Raw genomic sequence first — 20,726 nt, forward strand, 5'->3', positions numbered from 1 at the left:
GGAGTGAACTCTGTGAGTCAAATACTCAATGGAATGTCTGAGTGAGCTCCGCTGTGAGTCAAGTAACCACCAGAGCACCGGAGTGAGCTTCGATTTACAGTAAGCTGCCTGGAAGAGGGCCACCAACAGAAGATTCCAGCTACCAGTGAAATCCAGCTGCTGCTAGAGGGCAAAATATGGCCCAACGAACTGGGTGAGAGACTGAGCAGGCCCACCGGAGCACCAGAGTGAGCTGCGATTTACAGCCAGCCATCAGGAAAGGGCCACCAATAGAAGCTTCTTGCAACCAGTGAGATCCAGCTGCCATGGGAGAGGAAAGCGTGGCCCGGCACTGCTCCTATGAAGTGGGTGAGATACGGAGCAGGCCCAGGCCAGGGAGTCTGAGTGCTAAAACCAAACTGAAAAGAGCACAAGCTGCACCTATAGACCTTACCTCGAACTCTGAACATGAGGGGGGGGCAAATAGAAGGGAGCAACCGATGAAGAGACGGGTGGAGACGTAATTGGATTCATTGGCAAGGCCTCGGGTATTCGTGCATTATTGAACTGTGATGGAATTCAAAGTTTCTGGCGTTATAAAGTTCTTGTTTTTCCTCCAAAGAGAAGCATGGGGCTGGACACCGATCTCATTAGGGTGCTGGGTAGGGGGTGGTATTCAGTGCTGAACAGTGGTCGAAGTGGGGGAAAAAAAAGTAGGGGAACTGTGGGTGGAGAATCAGGGGGCGGAAATAACCAAAGATTGGATCAGTGGGCGGAGTCAGGGGTGTGGCTAGAAGTAGCAAAACATACCAATTTTTTGTACGTTTAGCATTTCACTGACCAGTTACAACTTATAACGTTATTTCATTCAAACAATGGATAAACATGTGTATTTGAGGTTTAATTAAGGAAAAAGCAAACACTCATAGGGAATACAGGTTTATGTAAAGCGTGCAAAATATAAGCAGGAACAACATGTTACCTTAATGCCTTTACTCTCACTGTTCAGAAATCCATGAGTATTTTTTTTCAAACATTGAGAACATGAATACAGGGCTCCTCCTGTACACTTGTGTTAAGGAGTGCTCAGAAAAGAAAGGGACTGTTCAGGAGAATCTAGACTCAAGGAAACCCACAAAGGCTCCTTCATATTCATGTCAGCCAGCCAGCTGCTCAATCATAATATAGCAAAAAGAACAACTGGTGGATAGAATGCAGAATAATGTCATACATTCACCCCAGAACAGAGATCTGGGCCTAAATCCATAGTTTTTTGCACACCTGTGGTTTAGTTTGAACCCTCAGGTTCCATTTTGTAATGTGGCAGCCATCTTGTATGGTTGCCCTAACATAGGCCCTATGGTCGTGGCCGAGCGAGTCCTTGACGCGTATGCCTTAGTTGACTCTTGGTTGACCTGGCCGAACTGACTTTTCCCCTGGGGCGAATCCTGCTGAGCCAGTTCCTTGGTTAGCAGCTGCACTGATAGAGATCAAAGAGCAGGACGTGGTCCGACTTTATGGCCCACCGTTCCCACTCCCCTATCTCCTCCCCATCTGTTTCTGCCTTCCCTTTACAACATGTTCATCGATCTGAGTTGAAGGTTTTATGATGGGTTTGTCCGGCCTGATCGAACAGGAAACTAGCATATGTGCGATCGTTTTTGGTGGGCTGGACAAAGGAAAGTGGGATTAGCTTTGACTGTCGTGATTCGTTACTTTTTGAAATGCTACTTGTTCATTGGTTCATTTTGTGTGCACCAAATGTAAATTGTGATGTTGCCAGAAGCGTAATTTTCGGCATAAAAGACCGAGTTTTGTTCATTGAGGTGGTGCAGTCTCTTTCGAACTACCCGTGTGTACTTCGTAGACCTCTGTCCCTGGTTGCAACCATTAAACTTTGGTCTTTGACGTCATCGAGAAGTATCCCGTGTCTCTGTTTGCCAAGACAGGGGAATCCGGGGTCTTTGGGTGTTGCCCTGACACCGCTGGGTTATTGTAATAGTATTGGTTCCGAGAAAAACCCAGTACCTCATTTGGCGCCCAACGTAGGGCGACTTCAGCGGTACCAGTCCAAGCCAGAGGTTCGTGAGGAGCGTCGTGTGAAAATTCCGGAGGTTGGCCAGCCACTTCAGCGACCCCTGTATGTCAACGTGGTTCCGAAGGTCTTTGCTGCGAGGCTTCCCGCGTCCCGACGGCTACGAAGGACTGCTGCCCTGACTGTCGCCCTGTTTTGGAGCCTTAGACGTTTGTAGAGCGAGACGATTGACGGGTCTTCTGGTGACGCCATCGACAATTCAGTTAAGTATAAAGGGAGCGTCTCCTAGTTCTTAGTTCTTAGTTTGGTTTGTATCCTTTAGTGGATAGCTTTGATTTGGTACCTGCAGGCCCCAAAGCCAAGGGATTCGTGTATTCACGAGTTTATCGATTTTAGATTACCCTTGTTGTTTGAAGCTAGACTAGTGAGCAAGATGCCTGGTTTTAGCAGTCTTAGGAATTTGTTCAGTTGTGGAACTATGAGGGATTCCCGGTTAGAGGATTTGTGTCCGGTTCCTCCGATTGGAACTCCTACATACGAGTTGTATATGAAGCATGGAGTAGGTCCTATTAGCTATAATGAGATTTGGATAAAATATACGTAGAACGATGGTGTCCTACAGTGGCCCCGTTATGGTAGTTTTGAGACAGAAGTCTTGGATAATCTCGAAGTGAAGTTGTTCAAGAAGAAAGCCCGGCCGGCGATGTTTGATTCTTTTCGCATATGGCGCAAGGAAGCCAAACAGAAAGAAATTAAGTTAGCGAAGAAGAATAGAAAGGGTATGTCAATGGTGCAAGCCGCCGTTGCATACAGGAACGATGAGGACGAAAAAGATAGTGAGCAGATGCTTAGAGTGAGGAAGTTAGCGGTAGATAGATGCTACCCAGTTCTACCAGCTAAAGAGCAGAAAGACGAAAAGGATCTTGTGAAAGACCCTTTGATGTCGCATTTGTTAAATTCGCCACCACCTTATATGCAGAATGCTACGGCTGCACCACAGCCTATTGTGGCCGTGCAAGCTCCTAATGTTTTGCCTCCTGTTATTCCTCCACAGCCAACTCCTCCGTTGGTTGTTGCTTCTAATGCGCAGCCTTCTCAAGGGTTGCACACTTTGCCTTCTTCTGCTACTACTGTCTCTATGCCTGTTCCGACTATGGATCCTACTACTACTGTTTCGTCTCCTCTTGTCCTTCCGACTGTTCCTTCTCCTAGACAGCGGATGACCGCTGCCTTTTCTAATTTTCTGACTCCTATTTTGGGACAAATGGGTATGTCTCCTATGAATGAGCGTAGACAATTGCGTAGTCAATTACCCGATGCAGATGAACAAGTTATTCTAGACCATATGACACGTAGATGGGTGACGTATAAGTCCCAGTATGATCTGGAAGGTATTACCGATGTTTTCCGTCAATGGGAAGCACCAAAACAGCGTTATGTTTTTGAACTTATGTGTGCGTTCCTCTATGAACAATGGATGGAAGAAGTGGATAGAGTTCCTGTAGAACTATCCCGATTGCGTTCGGAGTTTGCCAAAGGAACAATTGTGAGTCTACCCGATGTTGAGAAAGCGGTTTCAACGTTACTATTGCTGCGAAGCGACGTTCCTATTGAACAGTTGTTTGAGCCAGACTCGTCAGTTAGGAGAAAATCGCGTCAATATCCGATGCGAGAGGTTCCTCCAGTATGGAGACCTGCTGATCCTAATGCTGTTCCACCGACTTTAGCGCACTTCCAACGTGTGTGGGTTCATGTGCCATGGAAGCGTGCAGAAGTTCTAGCACTTAAGCAGACTTTACCAGATCCACGAAAGAACCCTGCAGGGTATTACAAAGAACTTACACAGACTGTGAGTTCGTGTGTTATGAATTTGGCGGATATAGATATGCTTTTTGGGAATGTTGTTCCACAGCCCATTTGGAATGTCATTCGTTATACAGATCACGATGCTGAGTTGGGTGATACGTGGGTGAATCTCGCTGCAGCAAATGACAGACAAGTGGGAGGTGCTAAGCCTGAAGATGCTATTACTGAACTTCCTGGTAGGATTATTACTTTCATGAAGACTTTAATGCCTGAAGTCCGTGTTAATTGGGATAAATTGTCGGCCTGTAAGAAAAAGAAAGAAGAGTCTGTTTCAGACTTTTTCTCGCGTTTCGAGGAAACGTTTGTAGATCATAGTGGTCAAGATATGGCTAATGAGGGTGGCCAGAGATTGTTTGTTGATAAATTTGTGCACAATCTTCTTCTCGAGTTGTGTACTAAATTGAAAGATTCCGAGAGTTCTTGGCCCGTTTCTACTTCAGCGCAGATTCTTGCTACGGCTCAGTACTACGAGAATAGGCGTAAGGATGAGTTAGAGAAAGCGGATAAGAAGATTAAGGAATTGAAGACTAAAGTTCTTCTACAACAAGCTTATCCACCCCGAGTTAATAATCAGCGTGACTATCAGCAGCCTCAACAGTATTCGAGGAACTCGCAAAAAAACGAGACTCCTCAACAACAGCGTATTCCGTATGATCCTAATCAGTGTGCATATTGCAGAGAAGAGGGTCATTACAAGAATAGTTGTCCCGTTTTGCTGCAACGTACAAATAGTGCTCCTGGTGTTAGAGGTAGAGGTGCTCAACAAGTGCTTAGAGGTAGAGGTCGCGGACAGAACGCGCGCCCTTTGCCTCCCCAAAATTCAATGAATAGTTTTGATCAGCAACAGAGTTCTTCTGGTAGATCTACACAGTACTACGTAGACGATTACTATGTTGAAGGCGATGGAGAGCAAGGTAATGATTATTAGGACAGCCATGGACAAAGAGAGGGAGTTGTTTCAGTTCCGGTAGATCAGAGTGGACCTTACGTGGAAGTGATTGCATCAGGTGTGTCAGAGCCTTTTCTGCTAGACACTGGTGCTACGAAGAGTTCTATTATGCATTCGAAACTCCTTGGCGCACCTTTGTCTGGCTTAAATAATGTTTCTATAGGTTTTTCTGGCGCCCCCGTTATGAATCCGATTTCCGTTCCATTGCCCATTTCTGTTGGTCCTCGAAGACTTGAAGCACCCCTTCTTTTGACAACGGGTTGTAATGAGAACTTACTAGGCCTTGATTTGTTGAAAAGATTGTATGCGACATTGTACTGTTCTCCGTCAGGAGTACATCTTACGTTGGGTGAGAATGTGATTTCTCCGATCTATGTTTCAAAAGATTGTCTTCCATCTGAATTGTCTTCTCTACCAGACTCGTTGTGGGCTACGGGTCCAAATGATGTGGGCCTGTTAGACATTCCTCCATATGTTGTGACGTTGAAGGCGAATGCTCAGTTGCCTCGCATTCCGCAATATCGTATTTCAAGTGATGGTGAAAGAGCGCTTTTAGCGAGCATTTATGATTTGATTGACAAAGATGTTATTGAAGAGACTCGAGGTAATGTGTGCAATAGTCCGGTTTTGCCTGTTCTAAAGAGAACTGATTCTTCACAGCCTCCTGTATATAGGTTTGTTATTGATCTTCGCGAAGTGAACAAAATAGTTGTTCCGCAATTCCCTGTTGTACCTGACATTACTGCGTTACTGACATTGATTCCAGCTTCAGCTACTTGGTTTTCGGTGATCGACTTGAAGAATGCTTTCTTTAGCATCCCGATTGCCATAGAGAGTAGAGATATCTTTGGATTCTCTTTAGGAGGACGAAGTTTCCGCTTTAAGCACGCTCCTCAAGGTTATTGCGAGAGTCCATCAATTTACAGTCAAGCTCTGAAGACACAACTTGACTTGTTGGCCTTACCGGAAGGTGCGGCCCTTAGCCAGTATGTTGACGATTTGTTAGTCGCTGCCGATACTGAAGAGATGTGTAAGGATGTCACTGTGTCCTTGTTGTCTCATTTGTCTGATTGCCATCACAAAGTTTCTCTTTCCAAACTACAATTTTGTCGCCAAGAAGTTACCTATCTAGGTCACCTCTTATCAAAGGAGGGAAGGAAACTGACCCCAGAAAGAATCCAGACCATTGCGAAAATGAGTGTCCCTACGACACAGAGAGAAGTACGTGCGTTTTGGGTATTACGTCGTACTGTAGACAGTGGATCCCAAATTTTTCCCTTTTAGCGAAACCTTTGATAGCTCTTACGGTTAAGGACACTCCAAATCCGATTCCTTGGACTGAGGAATGCCAAAAGAGTTTTTCTGAACTACGAAATGCGTTGTGTTCGGCTCCTGTGTTGGGTACTCCCGACTACAGCAAGCCTTTCACATTGTATGTGCATGAAAGGGAAGGATGTGCATTGTCGGTTTTGACTCAACAATTTGGCGGTAAGCAACGCCCATGTGCATACTTTTCGTCCACTTTAGATCCTGTGGCCAGAGAGTTGCCGAGTTGCTTGAGAGCAACTGCAGCAGCGGCTGTTTTGATTCGACAATCTGCTGGTTTGGTTATGGATAATACGCTAGTGGTTATGGTTCCACATGCAGTGGATACCTTGTTGAATCGGACAAAGACACAGCACTTGACTAGTGCTCGGTTGTCAGGATATGAGCTTACGTTGTTAGCGAGCCATGTGCACATTAAGAGGTGCAATACCCAAAACCCGGCTACGTTGTTGCCGATTTCGCTTGAGACAGACGATGATAGCGAAGAGCAACACGATTCTTTCTTGAGAACTGAAGAAGAGACGAAAGGGAGGATAGATCTGAAGGATACTCCTCTCCCTGATTGTAATGATGCCTTGTGGGTTGACGGCTCATGTTTTAAATTACCGAATGGCGATACCACTGCAGCATATGCCGTGACGACTTTACATACAGTTGTCGAAGCTGCTCGAATTCCATACAATTCTGCTCAAGCGGTAGAGTTGATCGCACTTACGAGAGCATGTGTGTTGGCGAAAGGGAAATGAGTGAATGTATATACTGATAGTCAGTATGTGTTTGGAGTGGCCCACAGTTTTGGACGATTGTGGCGTGAACGTGGATTTTTGACATCGCATGGGATGAAGATCCAGCATGGGCAACTGGTGAATGAACTTCTTGAATCTCTTACGTTGCCTTTGAAGATAGCGATTGTGAAGTGTAATGCCCATAGAAAGGTCGTAGATGATGTTGGTCGTGGTAATGCGTTTGCAGAGGAGGTTGCGAAAGAAACTGCAAGGAATGTGACGAGTCGAATGTATGTTGTGGGTCCAGCTAGATGGGTTCCGGAGAAAGGCATGTGTGAAGACACCATTTAGAGCGTGAAAATTATTCAGAGTGAGGCCACCGAGAAAGAGTTGGATGAATGGAGAGAGAGGAAGGGTAGGTTGGATTCGAATGGTTGTTGGACTGATTTGTCCAAACATCAGAGATGGTTGCTGCCGAATGCGTACGTGCTGCCAGTTGTTACAATGGCACATGGGTTGGCACACATTAGTGTGAAAGGGATTTGTAAGCTGTTGGCTCCGGTTTGGCAGAATGTGGGAATACCTAAATGTGCAGAGAATTTGGTCAAGAATTGCATGGTGTGTTTGATGCATAATCCTGGCAAGGGAACTCCAACACTAGCTGGTCATTTTGCTCCTCCTACGTATCCGTTTGAGGCTTTGCAGCTAGATTTTATCCATATGGAAAGATGCAACAACTTGAAGTATGTGTTAGTGGTTGTTTGTTCTTTCTCTAGATGGGTAGAAGCATACCCCCTTAAGGACAACACTACTTTGTCCACTGCCAAAGTTTTGATAAAATAATTTTTCCCTAGGTTCGGATTGCCAAGAATCATTTGGAGTGATAATGGAAGTGAGTTTGTGGGACGAGTGATGAAGAGAGTGTGTGAAGGTCTCGGGATTAGGCAGAAGTTCCACGCTGCAAATCATCCCCAATCAGCTGGTTTAGTCGAGTGCTATAATGGCACTCTAAAGTTAAAATTGGCCAAAATTCAAGAGAGCACTGGTTTACAATGGCCAGATGCTTTGCCATTAGCACTTTTGTCCACCCGTATGACTGTGCACTCGCGAATGAGTTTGAGTCCGTATGAGGTTGTGTTTGGTTGCCCGGCGAATATTTGGGGCGTACCAAGACCAACGAAGTTTAGCGATCTTGAGTACCCTGTTTTGCTTGATTACTTGTGTGAAATGACAACTAAAATGAGTGTTTTACGCCAACAGGTTCATGATTCTCTTCCACAAGCTGTCGAAGATCCAGGTCACATCATTGAACCTGGGTCTTGGGTCTTCGTAAGAAATTTTCAACGCACCAAGAACGAGCAGCCCCGCTGGACCGGACCCTATCAGGTCCTTTAGTCGACGAGATCTGCGGTACGAGTTTGTGGGAAGAAACATTGGATACACGGGTGCCACACGAAGAAGGCACCCTTACCTCTCCCATACGATAAGTGGGTTCAAGATGGTCTTGCGGATTCAGAAACTGAGACTGTCCCGAAGTTTGCCACATTCAGTGATGCTCGTTTGATTGGTACTAATTCAGAACTGGAGAGCGATAGCCTTTTGCAAGCTTCAATACCTCCTGCAAAACGGTTGGACACTTCTGAACCACATCTGTTGTTCATTGATCAAGGAGTACCTGGAAGAGAAAGATATAATTTGAGATCAAGAACTAAGGACAAATAAATTTTAATAAAGTTGATTTTTTTTTACTGTTTGCAGGTTAACTTTCCACCAAGGATGTACGTATTTTTGTTTTTCTGAACTGCCATCCGGTTCCTGCTGCTAGGGTCTCGGTTGCTACCAGTCTTGGGAGTGCAAGCCTGAGACACTAGGTCTTGGGTTCCGTTGGTCCGAGGCCGTCTTCCTGGGTTCAGTGGAGGCCCTCTCAAGCAGAATCAACCAACCACCGCGGGCAGCAACTTTAGTTTAGGATGGATTTCTTTGAGTCGGAGAGACCTGTGCAGACATTGACTTTTAGAGAACGCATTTACGAAACAATGTTGAAGAAATGTTTTTTGATTCCGTGCATACTTTTACTACTGAGTTTTGTAATTTTTATAATTGGTTATGTAGCATTTGTTTCTAAAGTAACGTTTAATTCCACTGTGCAATCTACACCTTCACCTACTATTTCTTCACATTTTTTCCACCCTTTGCCTGAACATGAGGTAGTCCGACGTAAGGAATTTGTCCTTCATACAGCTTTTGCACCAGCATCAGTTAGTGATTAATACAACAAACTGCTGGATATGTGGTTTGATGCCTCATACAGCTGATAAGGGAATTCCATATTTAGTTCTGCCTTTCAGTTTAAATGGTTCGATTCGAGCTTACAGAACTATGTTCATATATGCCCATAGTGTTGATCCTTTACGTTCACCGAGAGACAACCCGAAGAATAGTCCTATAGCTAGAGTCATAGTCGATATGATCCAAGGGACTAATGCAGTAGAGACTATTCCGAAAGACGGAAGGCAACCATATAGTGGTTGGAGCGTAAATGGATATGGAGTAAGTCTGAGTATTAACCAGCGTGCGAAAAGTCCTCTACCGATCTGGATAGTGCCCCATAAGGGTTACTATTGTTTACAGGGCAACGGTAAGAATGCGAGAGCTCAGTTAGGGAAGAGTGTTTGCGCTGAGACTTATGTGTTTCCGTCTCAGTCTTCCCCAGCGTTTTTAGCAGCCAAGGGTACTTATTTTGTTTGCTACGAAAAAAGCATACACATGGTTGCCCCATGATTTTTCGGGCACATGTTTTGTTTCCTTTCTGTTACCCCCCACTTTCACAGCTGCGGCAGAAAATCACAAGATGAGAATTGCTAGAGGTGTCTTTAGCCAAGAAGACACTGCAGGACAAGAATTGGGTGATTTCTTCAAGGGTTTTCTGCCGTTTTGGGGACCTATGGCTAACAGTAGGAATATTCGTCAGCTTACGAGAGTGGTTGAGTCCACCATAGTTGAGACTGCCGGTGCCCTTGGTAATCTGACTGCTGAGCTCCAGTCGGATAGACTTATGACACTTCAGAATAGAGTTGCCCTAGACGTTATTCTAGCAGATCGAGGGGGAGTTTGTAGATTGATTCAATCGAGCTGCTGCGTTTTTATTCCGGATAATGCTCCGTCAGTCTTCCAAGCCATTTCCAAATTGCATAAGATCTCCGATTCTGTCCATCTGGACAAAGGGGATTGGTCTTTGATGGGATGGTTATGGGGATTGATATCCACCTGGGGTTGGAAGATTTTGATGGTCATTGGTATGGTCTTAGCGATTCTGTTCATGTTCTGTCTCTGTGTACAGTGTGCTCCGGCTATTTGTGGCCTTTGTGCTACTTTATGCGAACGGAAGCCTGTCCGGAGGGAGATTCATAGTAATAAGATGATGCTACAGCAGCATATCGATGATCTGATGAATATAGATCCGGATTCAGATTAAATTGAGTCTGGGTTTATTGCCTATGATAGGGCAAAAGGAGGGTCTGTGGTTCCGTGATTCCGAAATGGGTTCCAAGTGCTGGAACACGATTTATAAAGATCGTCGGAAATTAACGATGTTGGTCTCTACAGACCTCAAATGATGAGTGTAGCGTGTCTGAGTGTTTTCGTATGAATCGATATAGGAGAACACTCTGTGTTTGAGGATTTAGTTTGAACCCTCGGGTTCCATTTTGTAATGTGGCAGCCATCTTGTATGGTTGCCCTAACATAGGCCCTATGATCGTGGCCGAGCGAGTCCTTGACACGTATGCCTTAGTTGACTCTTGGTTGACCTGGCCGAACTGACTTTTCCCCTGGGGCGAATCCTGCTGAGCCAGTTCCTTGGTTAGCAGCTGCACTGATAGAGATCAAAGAGCAGGACGTGGTCCGACTTTATGGCCCACCGTTCCCACTCCCCTATCCCCTTCCCATCTGTTTCTGCCTTCCCTTTACAACATGTTCATCGATCTGAGTTGAAGGTTTTATGATGGGTTTGTCCGGCCTGATCGAACAGGAAACTAGCATATGTGCGATCGTTTTTGGTGGGCTGGACAACGGAAAGTGGGATTAGCTTTGACTGTCGTGATTCGTTACTTTTTGAAATGCTACTTGTTCATTGGTTCATTTTGTATGCACCAAATGTAAATTGTGATATTGCCAGAAGCGTAATTTTCGGCATAAAAGACCGAGTTTTGTTCATTGAGGTGGTGCAGTCTCTTTCGAACTACCTGTGTGTACTTCGTAGACCTCTGTCCCTGGTTGCAACCATTAAACTTTGGTCTTTGACGTCATCAAGAAGTATCCCGTGTCTCTGTTTGCCAAGACAGGGGAATCCGGGGTCTTTGGTTGTTGCCCTGACACCGCTGGGTTATTGTAATAGTATTGGTTCCAAGAAAAACCCAGTACCTCACACCATGCCATTCCAGTTTGGACCCAGCCATATGCAAATCAGTCTTGATGCTGCGCCCAATGGGAACAGTCCAGGCCGAACTGCCAGGCCAGGTCCTCCCTGGACTGGAAACAAGCATCATAGGACCCGTTTTAGGCTTTCAGCCCTCATCGGCCAGGATAGCTTGATTCCAGTGGCATGGAGAGCACAGGACCCGCGTCTGGGCATACCCATCCCACTCGGGGTGACAAAAGCAAAAAGAACAACTGATGGGCAAAAATGTAGAACAATGTCATACATTCACCCCAGTACAGAGATCTGGGCCTAAATCCATTGTTTGTTTGCTCACCATGCCATTCCAGTTTCCTCTTCTGCCCCATCACTTCTCCTGCCCCGTCCCTTCTCCTGCCCCGTCCCTTCTCCTGCCCCGTCCCTTCTCCTGCCCCATCACCTCTCCTTCCCCGTCACTTCTCCTGCCCCGTCACCACTCCTGCCCCGTCACCACTCCTGCCCCGTCACCACTCCTGCCTGGTCACCTCTCCTGCCTGGTCACCTCTCCTGCCTAGTCATCTCTCCTGCCCGGTCACCACTCCTTTCCTGTTGCCTCTCCTGGCCCGTCACTGCTCCTGGCCCGTCACTGCTCCTGCCCCTTCACTGCTCCTGCCCCGTCACTGCCACTGCCCTATCACTTTTCCTGCCCCATCACTGCTCCTGCCTGTTCACCCCTCCTGCTCGTTCACCGTTCCTGCCCGTTCACCGCTCCTGCCCCATCACCGCTCCTGCCCCATCACTTCTCTTGTCTCATCACTTCTCCTGCCCCGTTCACTGCTCCTATCCGTTCACTGCCCCTATCCGTTCACTGCCCCTATCCGTTCACTGCTCCTGCCCGGTTACCGCTCCTGCTCATGACTAGTCACCGCTCCTGCCCCGTTACTTCTCCTGCCCCGTAACCTCTCCTTTTCTGTCGCCTCTCCTGTCCCGTCACTGCTTTTGCCCAGTCACCACTCCTGCCCGGTCAATTCTCCTGCCCCTTTACTTCTCCTGCCCTGTCACTTCTCCTGCCCCGTCACTTCTCCGGCCCGTTACTTCTCCTGCCCTGTCACATCTCCTGCCCTGTCACTTCTCCTGCCCATTACTTCTCCTGCCCAGTCACCTCTCTTGCACCATCACCTTTCCTTTCCTGTCGCCTCTTCTGTCCCATAACTGCTCCTGCCCAGTTCACTCTGTGTAGAACATTGACAAATTACACAAGGGGGCAAGTTCCCCACAGTACTCTGTTTGGGGAAAGCTCCTCTGTTATGCCCTCTTCTTTCTTGAGCTCGCCAATGTGCTTCTCCCCATTACTTCCCCACAAGCGGCCTCCGTGTTGTTTTCCACCAATCCTTGAATTGCTTTTTCTCCTTCCTTTCCACTCTTGCTTTTGTGTCTCCTTCAGCTCTCTCCATCTGTTGCTCCTGCGTCCCTACTGTCTTGCTGGGGTGCCCCCCACCCTCCCGTTCATTTACAAAAAAACCACACCTTTGCACATTCATTTTTTTAGTTACCTGGTACAACTTGGATCAGTAATAAAAAGGTTTTTAAAGCAACACGTAATTTTGTAGGGGCTCACATGTATGGTGCATGTGCCTATAAATATAAACAGGTGGCCATGTCGAAGCCTTTTGTATTATTATTTTTTTACTTTAGCCACCCTGCATTGAATCACTGATGCTGTGAAGCGTTGCTGAAAACCATTGCCATTTATAATGGCTCACACAGGCGAGACCTAACGGCTTTGTCTGGCACATGATATGCAAAAAGGCAGGCAGCGGGCGGGCGCATTGTCATTCCAAAGGGGATAATCAGCCTCAATCGGAATGACAATGGGCATGCCACAGTCCGTGAGAGCTCAGGGAGGGGCTGCTGCAGCCTCTGGAGCTCAACAGAGAAGTGCGAGCCGCCCCTGGGCCACCACACAAGCTGAATGAAAAAGTTATTGTTTTAATAAAGTACAACTATTCTTGCCGTCCCGGATGCTTCTTTGAAAGAAAGAAGTAGGGGAACGGACTGAAATATTTTTTTAAGTAGGGGCACGCCGTGCCCTTCCGTCCCTGCCCACTTCGACCACTGGTTCTGAACCTGAATACCCCAACCCTGAGAAGCCTGTGACTGCCCGCCCTCACTACCACTGAGAGTCAACCGAAGAAAGGGTTGTACTTGCCCCAGTTTTCAGATCCATTATAGGATAGGCCCAGGACAGCAGTGGCAGAAGGACTCAGCACCCCATGGTTGCAGCCCGGTAGCCCTGCCTGCCCTACGGCCTCCTGAACAGGTTCTGACAGTATTAGACTCGCCATCTCAGTCGATAAGTCATGAAAACCAGATGTGACAACAGGTCTATATCATGGGACAGTTCAAAACTCTGGTCACGATGTGGCTGTTTAGTCACCATCAGCAACTTGAACAGCATCAAGCTACCCCTCTAAACCAGGGCCGGCTCTAGGGCGGTGCGATCGGTGCCACTGCACCGGGCGCCGGCTTGGGGTGGAGGCGTCATTTTTACAAGTATATCATCTTTTTTGAAAGCACCTGCTGCCACATTCCTGGCCTCCAGCAATTTTCAGGCATCAATAAAATGTCAAGATAACTTTGGTGATTAATCCTAATATAGAAAGCACATTGACGTATTAACTGTCATCAAAGAGCTGCATGCAAACTGCAAGGTAATATATTAGAGCTATATGTTTTTTTGCCTAGTCTTTAATCATCCTAATCTTTCGTAAATAGTTCATGTGGGAAGAAAACAGTTATTATTATTAAAGAGAACCCCTAACAATGATGTTACATTTTAAATTCTGAATTTGTGCTTTTCCAAAATGACTCTTAAACTTTATTGCCTACGAGTGTTTATGACATGTCACTCCTACACCTTGCACTCCTGTCTGGTGTAACATTTCCTATGATGATTACACAAATATGTGTATGTGATGTAAAGTGCTCTGACATCTTACACTGGTATGAGTGGTGCTATAAAACGAAATTAATCTGAGAGACAGTGGTTATGGAGACTATAGGGTCCCTGTTAAAGGGTGCTAGTGAGGGAATCCGTGGCAGAGGTGGTCATGGGGTGGGGGGGGGGGCGCCAATAAACATTGTTGCACAGATCGCCACCAGTGTCAATGCCAGCCCTGCTCAAAGCTATCACTCTAGCGTGTTATGAGCTCCAAGACTGACTCCCTACCTATCAACAGCGGCTCCAATACCAGTAAAAGTGATCACAGCAGGGACATTACAAAGCCTTTAAGCATGGTAGGCCTAATTTTTGTCCATGACATTTGGCATGTGCACTGTGCATGCTGCATCTCCAACCCCCCGCCCCCCCTCCCACCCCCCTCCAGTTTTCCCTTCAGCTCCCTGGTCACACAATCTACTAGAAGGAGAGGGTATTGTCTCTCTTCCACCTTGGGTACACATTTACGTTTTTAAATGATTGCATTTCTACCTGATGCTGATATGCCCTCAAACTTCACAGTGCATGAAAAGTGCCATGCTCATTATAATGAAGCATGCATAAAATAGTAAAATGGGATGGCTGAAAGCAACTGGTCGATGCCACCCTCTCGCAGGAGCGTGCGCTGTGGAGGATGCCACCCTCTCGCAGGAGCTTGCGCTGTGGTCGATGCCACCCTGTCGCAGGAGCTTGCGCTGTGGTCGATGCCACCCTCTCGCAGGAGCGTGCACTGTGGTGGATGCCACCCTTTCGCTGGAGCGTGCGCCGCAGTTGCCTGTGATGTAGGTGTTCTCTGGCTGAAAGTTGCCTGTAGCTGGCTTTGCTTTCGCTTTTCTGCACGTACGAGTAAGGCGCAGGCAACGGCTGGTATGCTGCTGCACTGGTTCTATATTAGGGAAAAGCAACTGTTGTTGCTCAGTCATGCACAGCGCAGGGGCTTCGCTTCAGGGGAGTTTTTGGGGTATTACACCCCACTAACATATCTATTAACTAGTTGGGTACAGGTGCTTAAAATCGGGTATGGTGAAGGGTTTGTCGGATTTCACTTGGGATTTTCACATACACATTCAGCCACATGCAGACAAGACACACACACACACTCTCTCTTGTCTCAGTTCCAAAGGTCAATAAAATTTTTATTTTACAAAACATTGAGTAATTATAAGTACCCTGCAGAGTCCGCACTAATCTACCTTCTGATTGCTCTGCTTCTCGAATAAATATATTTTAACCAGTGGGACTGTTGGGAAATCCGAAGCCCTCACACCAAATCCTACAGACCAAGCTACGCTTCTGACTCAGCGTTTCACATAATAAATAAAGGGGAAGTGCATTCGTCTAAAGATGTTCTTACTGAGCCTGGTGCCTAATGTCGGGTTTGCCAAATACTAAGGGTGCCTTTGCTTTACTTCCCGTATGCCCCCTCCTGCCCCCTCCCAGCACTTCTTCCTATCTCTTTAACTCTTTCGGGTTCTTTTCCATCGCAGAGTTTGTCCCGTTGTCATTGTTTTCCCATCGTTCTTTCTCTCTCTTGCCTTTGGTCAAAGTGGTATGGGTCCACTGCCATTGCTCTTGGGCGTGTTAGTCATCCTTCAGAAATCCTCTTTATACAAAATCCAAAACAATCGCCATTTGCAGTTCTAATAAAGGCTTAACGACTTATGTGCTGCTAACTAATTTCCAGCATTACCAGGCAACAGATAAACAGATATAACAAACAATGTGTAACAATGGGTCAACAGAAAAAATATAATGCAGCTATCTACGTGACTGTGTGTGAGAAAGGGACACAATCCCTGAATCCCAAGTATTCTTGGTGAAAAATATGTTCCCATCAGATACCCGTCCTGTTCCGCCCTACATCACTTGGGATCCTTCACCAGAAGGAAGTGGAAAGAACCACTTAGGATTAGGTAGATTGTGGCCTGATCAAAGTGTGAAGGAATGTAGAGTGTGTGGGTTTAGACTTTATGAAGGTATCAGGGGGCACAAAGAATTAACAAAAAGCAGTGCATGAAGTGCTCAAAGTGGCATGTGAAAGTGAAGGAATTATTATTGGGTTGTGGGAGTGGAAACAGAATTTAATGAGGTCCTACCCACACCCAAGGCTAAAAAAACAGTGCAAGTAGTGGTAACAAATAACTACTCAGAAACAGCTCAGGTACAAATGGAGCACCGCTCTGTCCGTCGGTACTCCTCGCCTTCCTCTAGTCAGCCTAGAGGAAGGCGAGGAGTACCGACGGACAGAGCGGTGCTCCATTTGTACCTGAGCTGTTGCCGGGTGAGGTGGAGAGAGCATTCCCCAGAACTTGGGTGATATGATTCTTTTTTACACATTTCACATTTGATAACAGCAGTTGCACTTTATTCATAAGAAGGTCCTGATGAAGCAGACTGGTATCTTTTGAACCAACTAATACTGCAGAAACATGTCGACCTAGTTAAAATCTGAGTAGTTATTTGTTACCACTACTTGCACTGTTTTTTAGCCTTGGGTGTGGGTAGGACCTCATTAAATTCTGTTTCCACTCCCACAACCCAATATTAATTCCTTCACTTTCACATGCCACTTTGAGCACTTCATGCACTGCTTTTTGTTAATTCTTTGTGCCCCCTGATACCTTCATAAAGTCTAAACCCACACACTCTACATTCCTTCACACTTTGATTAGGCCACAATCTACCTAATCCTAAGTGGTTCTTTCCACTTCCTTCTGGTGAAGGATCCCAAGTGATGTAGGGCGGTACAGGACGGGTATCTGATGGGAACATATTTTTCACCAAGAATACTTGGGATTCAGGGATTGTGTCCCTTTCTCACACACAGTCACGTAGATAGCTGCATTATATTTTTTCTGTTGACCCATTGTTACACATTGTTTGTTATATTGTTATAGGGACTGTAACAATGCTAGGTCATTAAACATTTTCCCACCCATGCCCCCCTTAGTGTATAACAGATAAACAGACACAGCGCGCTAGTGAAATGCTATTTTTAAAGTACCATTTAAATTACAATCATAATGTTACAATTTCTGTTAAAAGTGCAATGCAATTACAAATAGCTTTTTTCTGAATCATGGAGTGAACACGCCTTTCGTGTTTGGGCCGGAGCCACCAGCACAAGACAAGCAGACGGGAAAAAAGTGTACGTGAACCCTTCCCGGCGCGCCGTACTTACCACCCTCTATGCATGCATAAATACGGACACTACCGGTGCTTAGTACCAGCGGAGAGGTGGGCTCTCAAATTCAAGAGAATACAAGCCTTAATTCACAGGACCCTGAACCCAAACCGCCTGCATTACAAATTTGCAAACAAAATGTTTATTTCAAGCTGTGACGTATCAACGAAGGTGGCAGGGGGCACCGGCGCCGATCACAGTCGTGTCAGGTTTGCCCGCTTGGAGGATCGCCCAGTGATGTCCGTGACTGTCTGGGAGTCGAGTGGGACCGGCGTTGTGCAATATTTAGGTGTCTCCCTCCGACCCGGCTGTAGCACCTGTCGTGCGCGAAGAACCGCCGGGCACACGGAGCGCAAAGTCCACACAGGAGATTTTGTTGTAATAAGGCACCATTTAGTTACCCAGGCCTGCTGACACTTGCACCCCGAGCCGAGCCCAGCACCCGCACCAGGCACTCGCCCACCTCCCACTGCTCGGCTCTCTCACGACAGCCGGAGGCTCGGGGAGCCGAGGCAGCCTCTAACCGGCGCCGACCGGCACGGAGGTGTCACCGGGCTAAAGGGCGCCGGGCGCAGCAGACGCGGCTGTCAGGCTGTGACTGCGGGGCTTTCCCAGCCCTCGGTTCCTGCTCCGGCTGTGTGGGAACCGCCCGAGCCTGTGAAGGCACCAGGAAGTTTTAGTTTCGTTCTGAAAACGGGAATTTCCCTGGTAGCAGGGTCTATAAGGGGAGGCTGAGCGGCGCGGGCGCAGTCAACGGCGCGCTCCGGAGGTGATCGGGCGGGTGAGCCGCGCCACCGCCGCCGCGGGTCCGGGGCCGCACCGGGGAGGAAGGAACCGGCAGGTGAGCAGCGGCGGAGCCACATCTGACAGGGCTGAGGGCTGGAGGACGCAGCTTCTAATTCGTTTCGCACGCACTACCACTCTCTGACAGGGCGGCGTCTCGCCCTCCCTGGCACGACCAACTCGGCAGCTGAGAAGCCGAAGTGGTTAGCTCTGCCCCTAGATTTCCTTGCCGCTCTGCATATCCTTAACTTCCCTTCCCACGTGCCTCTGTTCAAATGTTTCTACGCCTTCAACCCATGCTCTAGCCACCACAGCTGTGCCCCTACGCTTTAACCCCATGCATGCCACTGGGCAGCCCCAAGACCCCCGTCTGCCAACCCATGCCCTCCTCAATGCCGCTTCTCTCAGTCTCCCCCGTGTTCATGGTCTCCCACTTGCCTCTAGCCCCTGGCGCCTCTCCTGTGCCCCCTCCGCCAGCTGTGCCCTTCACTCCGAACTGTGTGACAGCGCCGAGCAGGTGGCTCCACACCACCGACCCCAACACGCTTCCGTCGTTCGCTTGTAATGCAGGAACGAGTGTCGGTCAGTGCAAACGTCAGTCACGTCAGCCTCTGCAGCCGTGCATTGCAGCGCGGGTTCCTGTGCCGGGCACCGCGTCTATTTAACCCTCGTGCGCCGTCGCCCCCCCACCCCACACACACAAATTGGGCTTCCAGGCGACTTACCATTTAACATTGTCTGAACGATGAAGAATTGACCCGCAGGATTCCGTTCATGGTGGAAGTCAGCACCGGCACTTCGCCTGCTCCACGGACAGCTTGATTTTTTGGGGGAGGCAGGGTGTGGCGGGGGTGCTTTGCGCCCAGAAGTACTTGTGCCGCAGGCGGAGTTACACGCGGTGCGCCTGGAGACTTTTAGGAGCAGCTCGGAGTATCATAAGCTGCAAGACACACTTGGTCCCGCAGGGCTTTGTCCTTTTTCCCCCGTGAACTTCCGTCTGGCTGTAGAAAATGCTTTCAGTTTCACACTATCCACTGACAGTGCGAATGTAAAGGATGTCTTTGGATCCCAGATTACTTTTCCGAATGGCGCTGGCGAGGTCACCGGTTAACCCTTAGAAGAGAAGTCTGCAGCTCTGTTTACGTCAGTTCCAAAGTATTCAGGTGCAAAGTATCGCGCTCTCTTGCAGAATAGTATTAACCCTCAAGCAAGTATGCCAATGCGCCCGCTGGTTCTGTAGCAAACGGCAACATTAATTGGGGTGCCCCATCTACACATAAGAAACGGTGCCACTGCACATGCTGACGTATAAGTAGCCACGCATCTGGAGCATGTTGACTGGGAAGAAGGATGTAAACATCCCTTGGAGGTAGCAACGCAAGAGGTGTTCAGATTGGTCCAGTTAAAAATCTTGCATTATCTCTAATGTACACACATGCAACTTGTACCTTTTGCTAAGATCACACCGGGTGAGTGTCTGTGGAGAATGAGATGCAGGTGTAAAGGAAACTGCCTACTTGCAATATAGGTTTGACCTCAAGTTGAGGCATTTTGAAATGGAGGTCCTGATTCACAAAGGGTAAACTTACACTTTAGTGTACGTTTACGATTGTGTGCTATTCACAAATGTATTTTCGGAGCAGTGCCTTTACGACTGCAGGGACTGCACACATAAAAAGATAGGACTGTGTTTTTATGCGGAAAGACTCAGCAGTTGTAAATATGCTACTAGTGAATGACACACAATCGTAAACGTACTCAAAAGTATAAGTTAACCTTTATGAGTCAGGCCCATAATTTTGGAATACCTATCGAGGCAACTGGACTTCAATGGATCAGATGGCACGACTGGCATTGCAGGAAGCCTTGGTGATGACATACCACCAAAATAAGCCCTTTCAGTCCAGTTGGCTTAGCGCGCCTGCCATGAGTCGGTAGGCCAGCTGAGCCTGGGAAATATGTAGTAAATACATATTGTAACAAACATTCTGTACACTACGATATCGTCTCTTCGAAATGAAAAAAAAGAGTGTTTAACATAAAGAAGTGTTTCACTTCAGATCAACAGATGATATTGCAGTTTCTTAAGTGATCGTTTTTAAAAAGACTTGGAAACATTCCTGCTCCCCTCAACAATAATGCAGTTAGCAAACTAAGGGCAGGCCAGTTGTCATGCACAGGCTATAAATGGCCTGGATTCTTATTATAGCTGTAGCAACAGTACACTCTATTAAATAAAACTCACAAGGTTTTTAAAAAGCGCACATATTTGTATGTGCTTGCAGATGTCATAATGTAAAAAGGAGGCACAGTGAAATACCATATTTGCCTAGGATTATCTCATTTGAACGAGCATGGACACCAGGATTGATCTCAGGTTTCCTTTTTTTCCCCATTATATGATTCACCCACTAGATGAGTATCTCTTCTACTCTCCTGAGCAAAATGCTTTGTCTATAACCCTTGGTGCATGATGTTGGAGTAT

At 47.2% G+C, this 20,726-nt stretch overlaps 1 protein-coding gene and 1 long non-coding RNA gene across 2 annotated transcripts in view; one reads left to right on the forward strand and one right to left on the reverse strand.

The window, feature by feature from the left end:
* IL7 (interleukin 7) overlaps positions 1–19,322 on the reverse strand; it is a 259,397-nt gene extending 240,075 nt beyond the window's left edge. The window contains exon 1 of the mRNA XM_086965915.1: positions 18,967–19,322. Within this exon, the coding sequence (XP_086822041.1) occupies positions 18,967–18,976 (10 nt within the window). The 5' untranslated portion in view covers positions 18,977–19,322. The remainder of the gene's footprint in view (positions 1–18,966) is intronic.
* Positions 18,205–20,726, forward strand: part of LOC147724355 (uncharacterized) — a 54,356-nt gene continuing 51,834 nt past the window's right edge. Inside the window, exon 1 of the long non-coding RNA XR_015309914.1 lies at positions 18,205–18,299. This is a non-coding gene — a long non-coding RNA (uncharacterized LOC147724355). The remainder of the gene's footprint in view (positions 18,300–20,726) is intronic.

The sequence above is a fragment of the Lissotriton vulgaris genome, chromosome 4_1 (assembly GCF_964263255.1).
Source record: "Lissotriton vulgaris chromosome 4_1, aLisVul1.2, whole genome shotgun sequence".
Lineage (NCBI taxonomy): Eukaryota > Metazoa > Chordata > Amphibia > Caudata > Salamandridae > Lissotriton > Lissotriton vulgaris.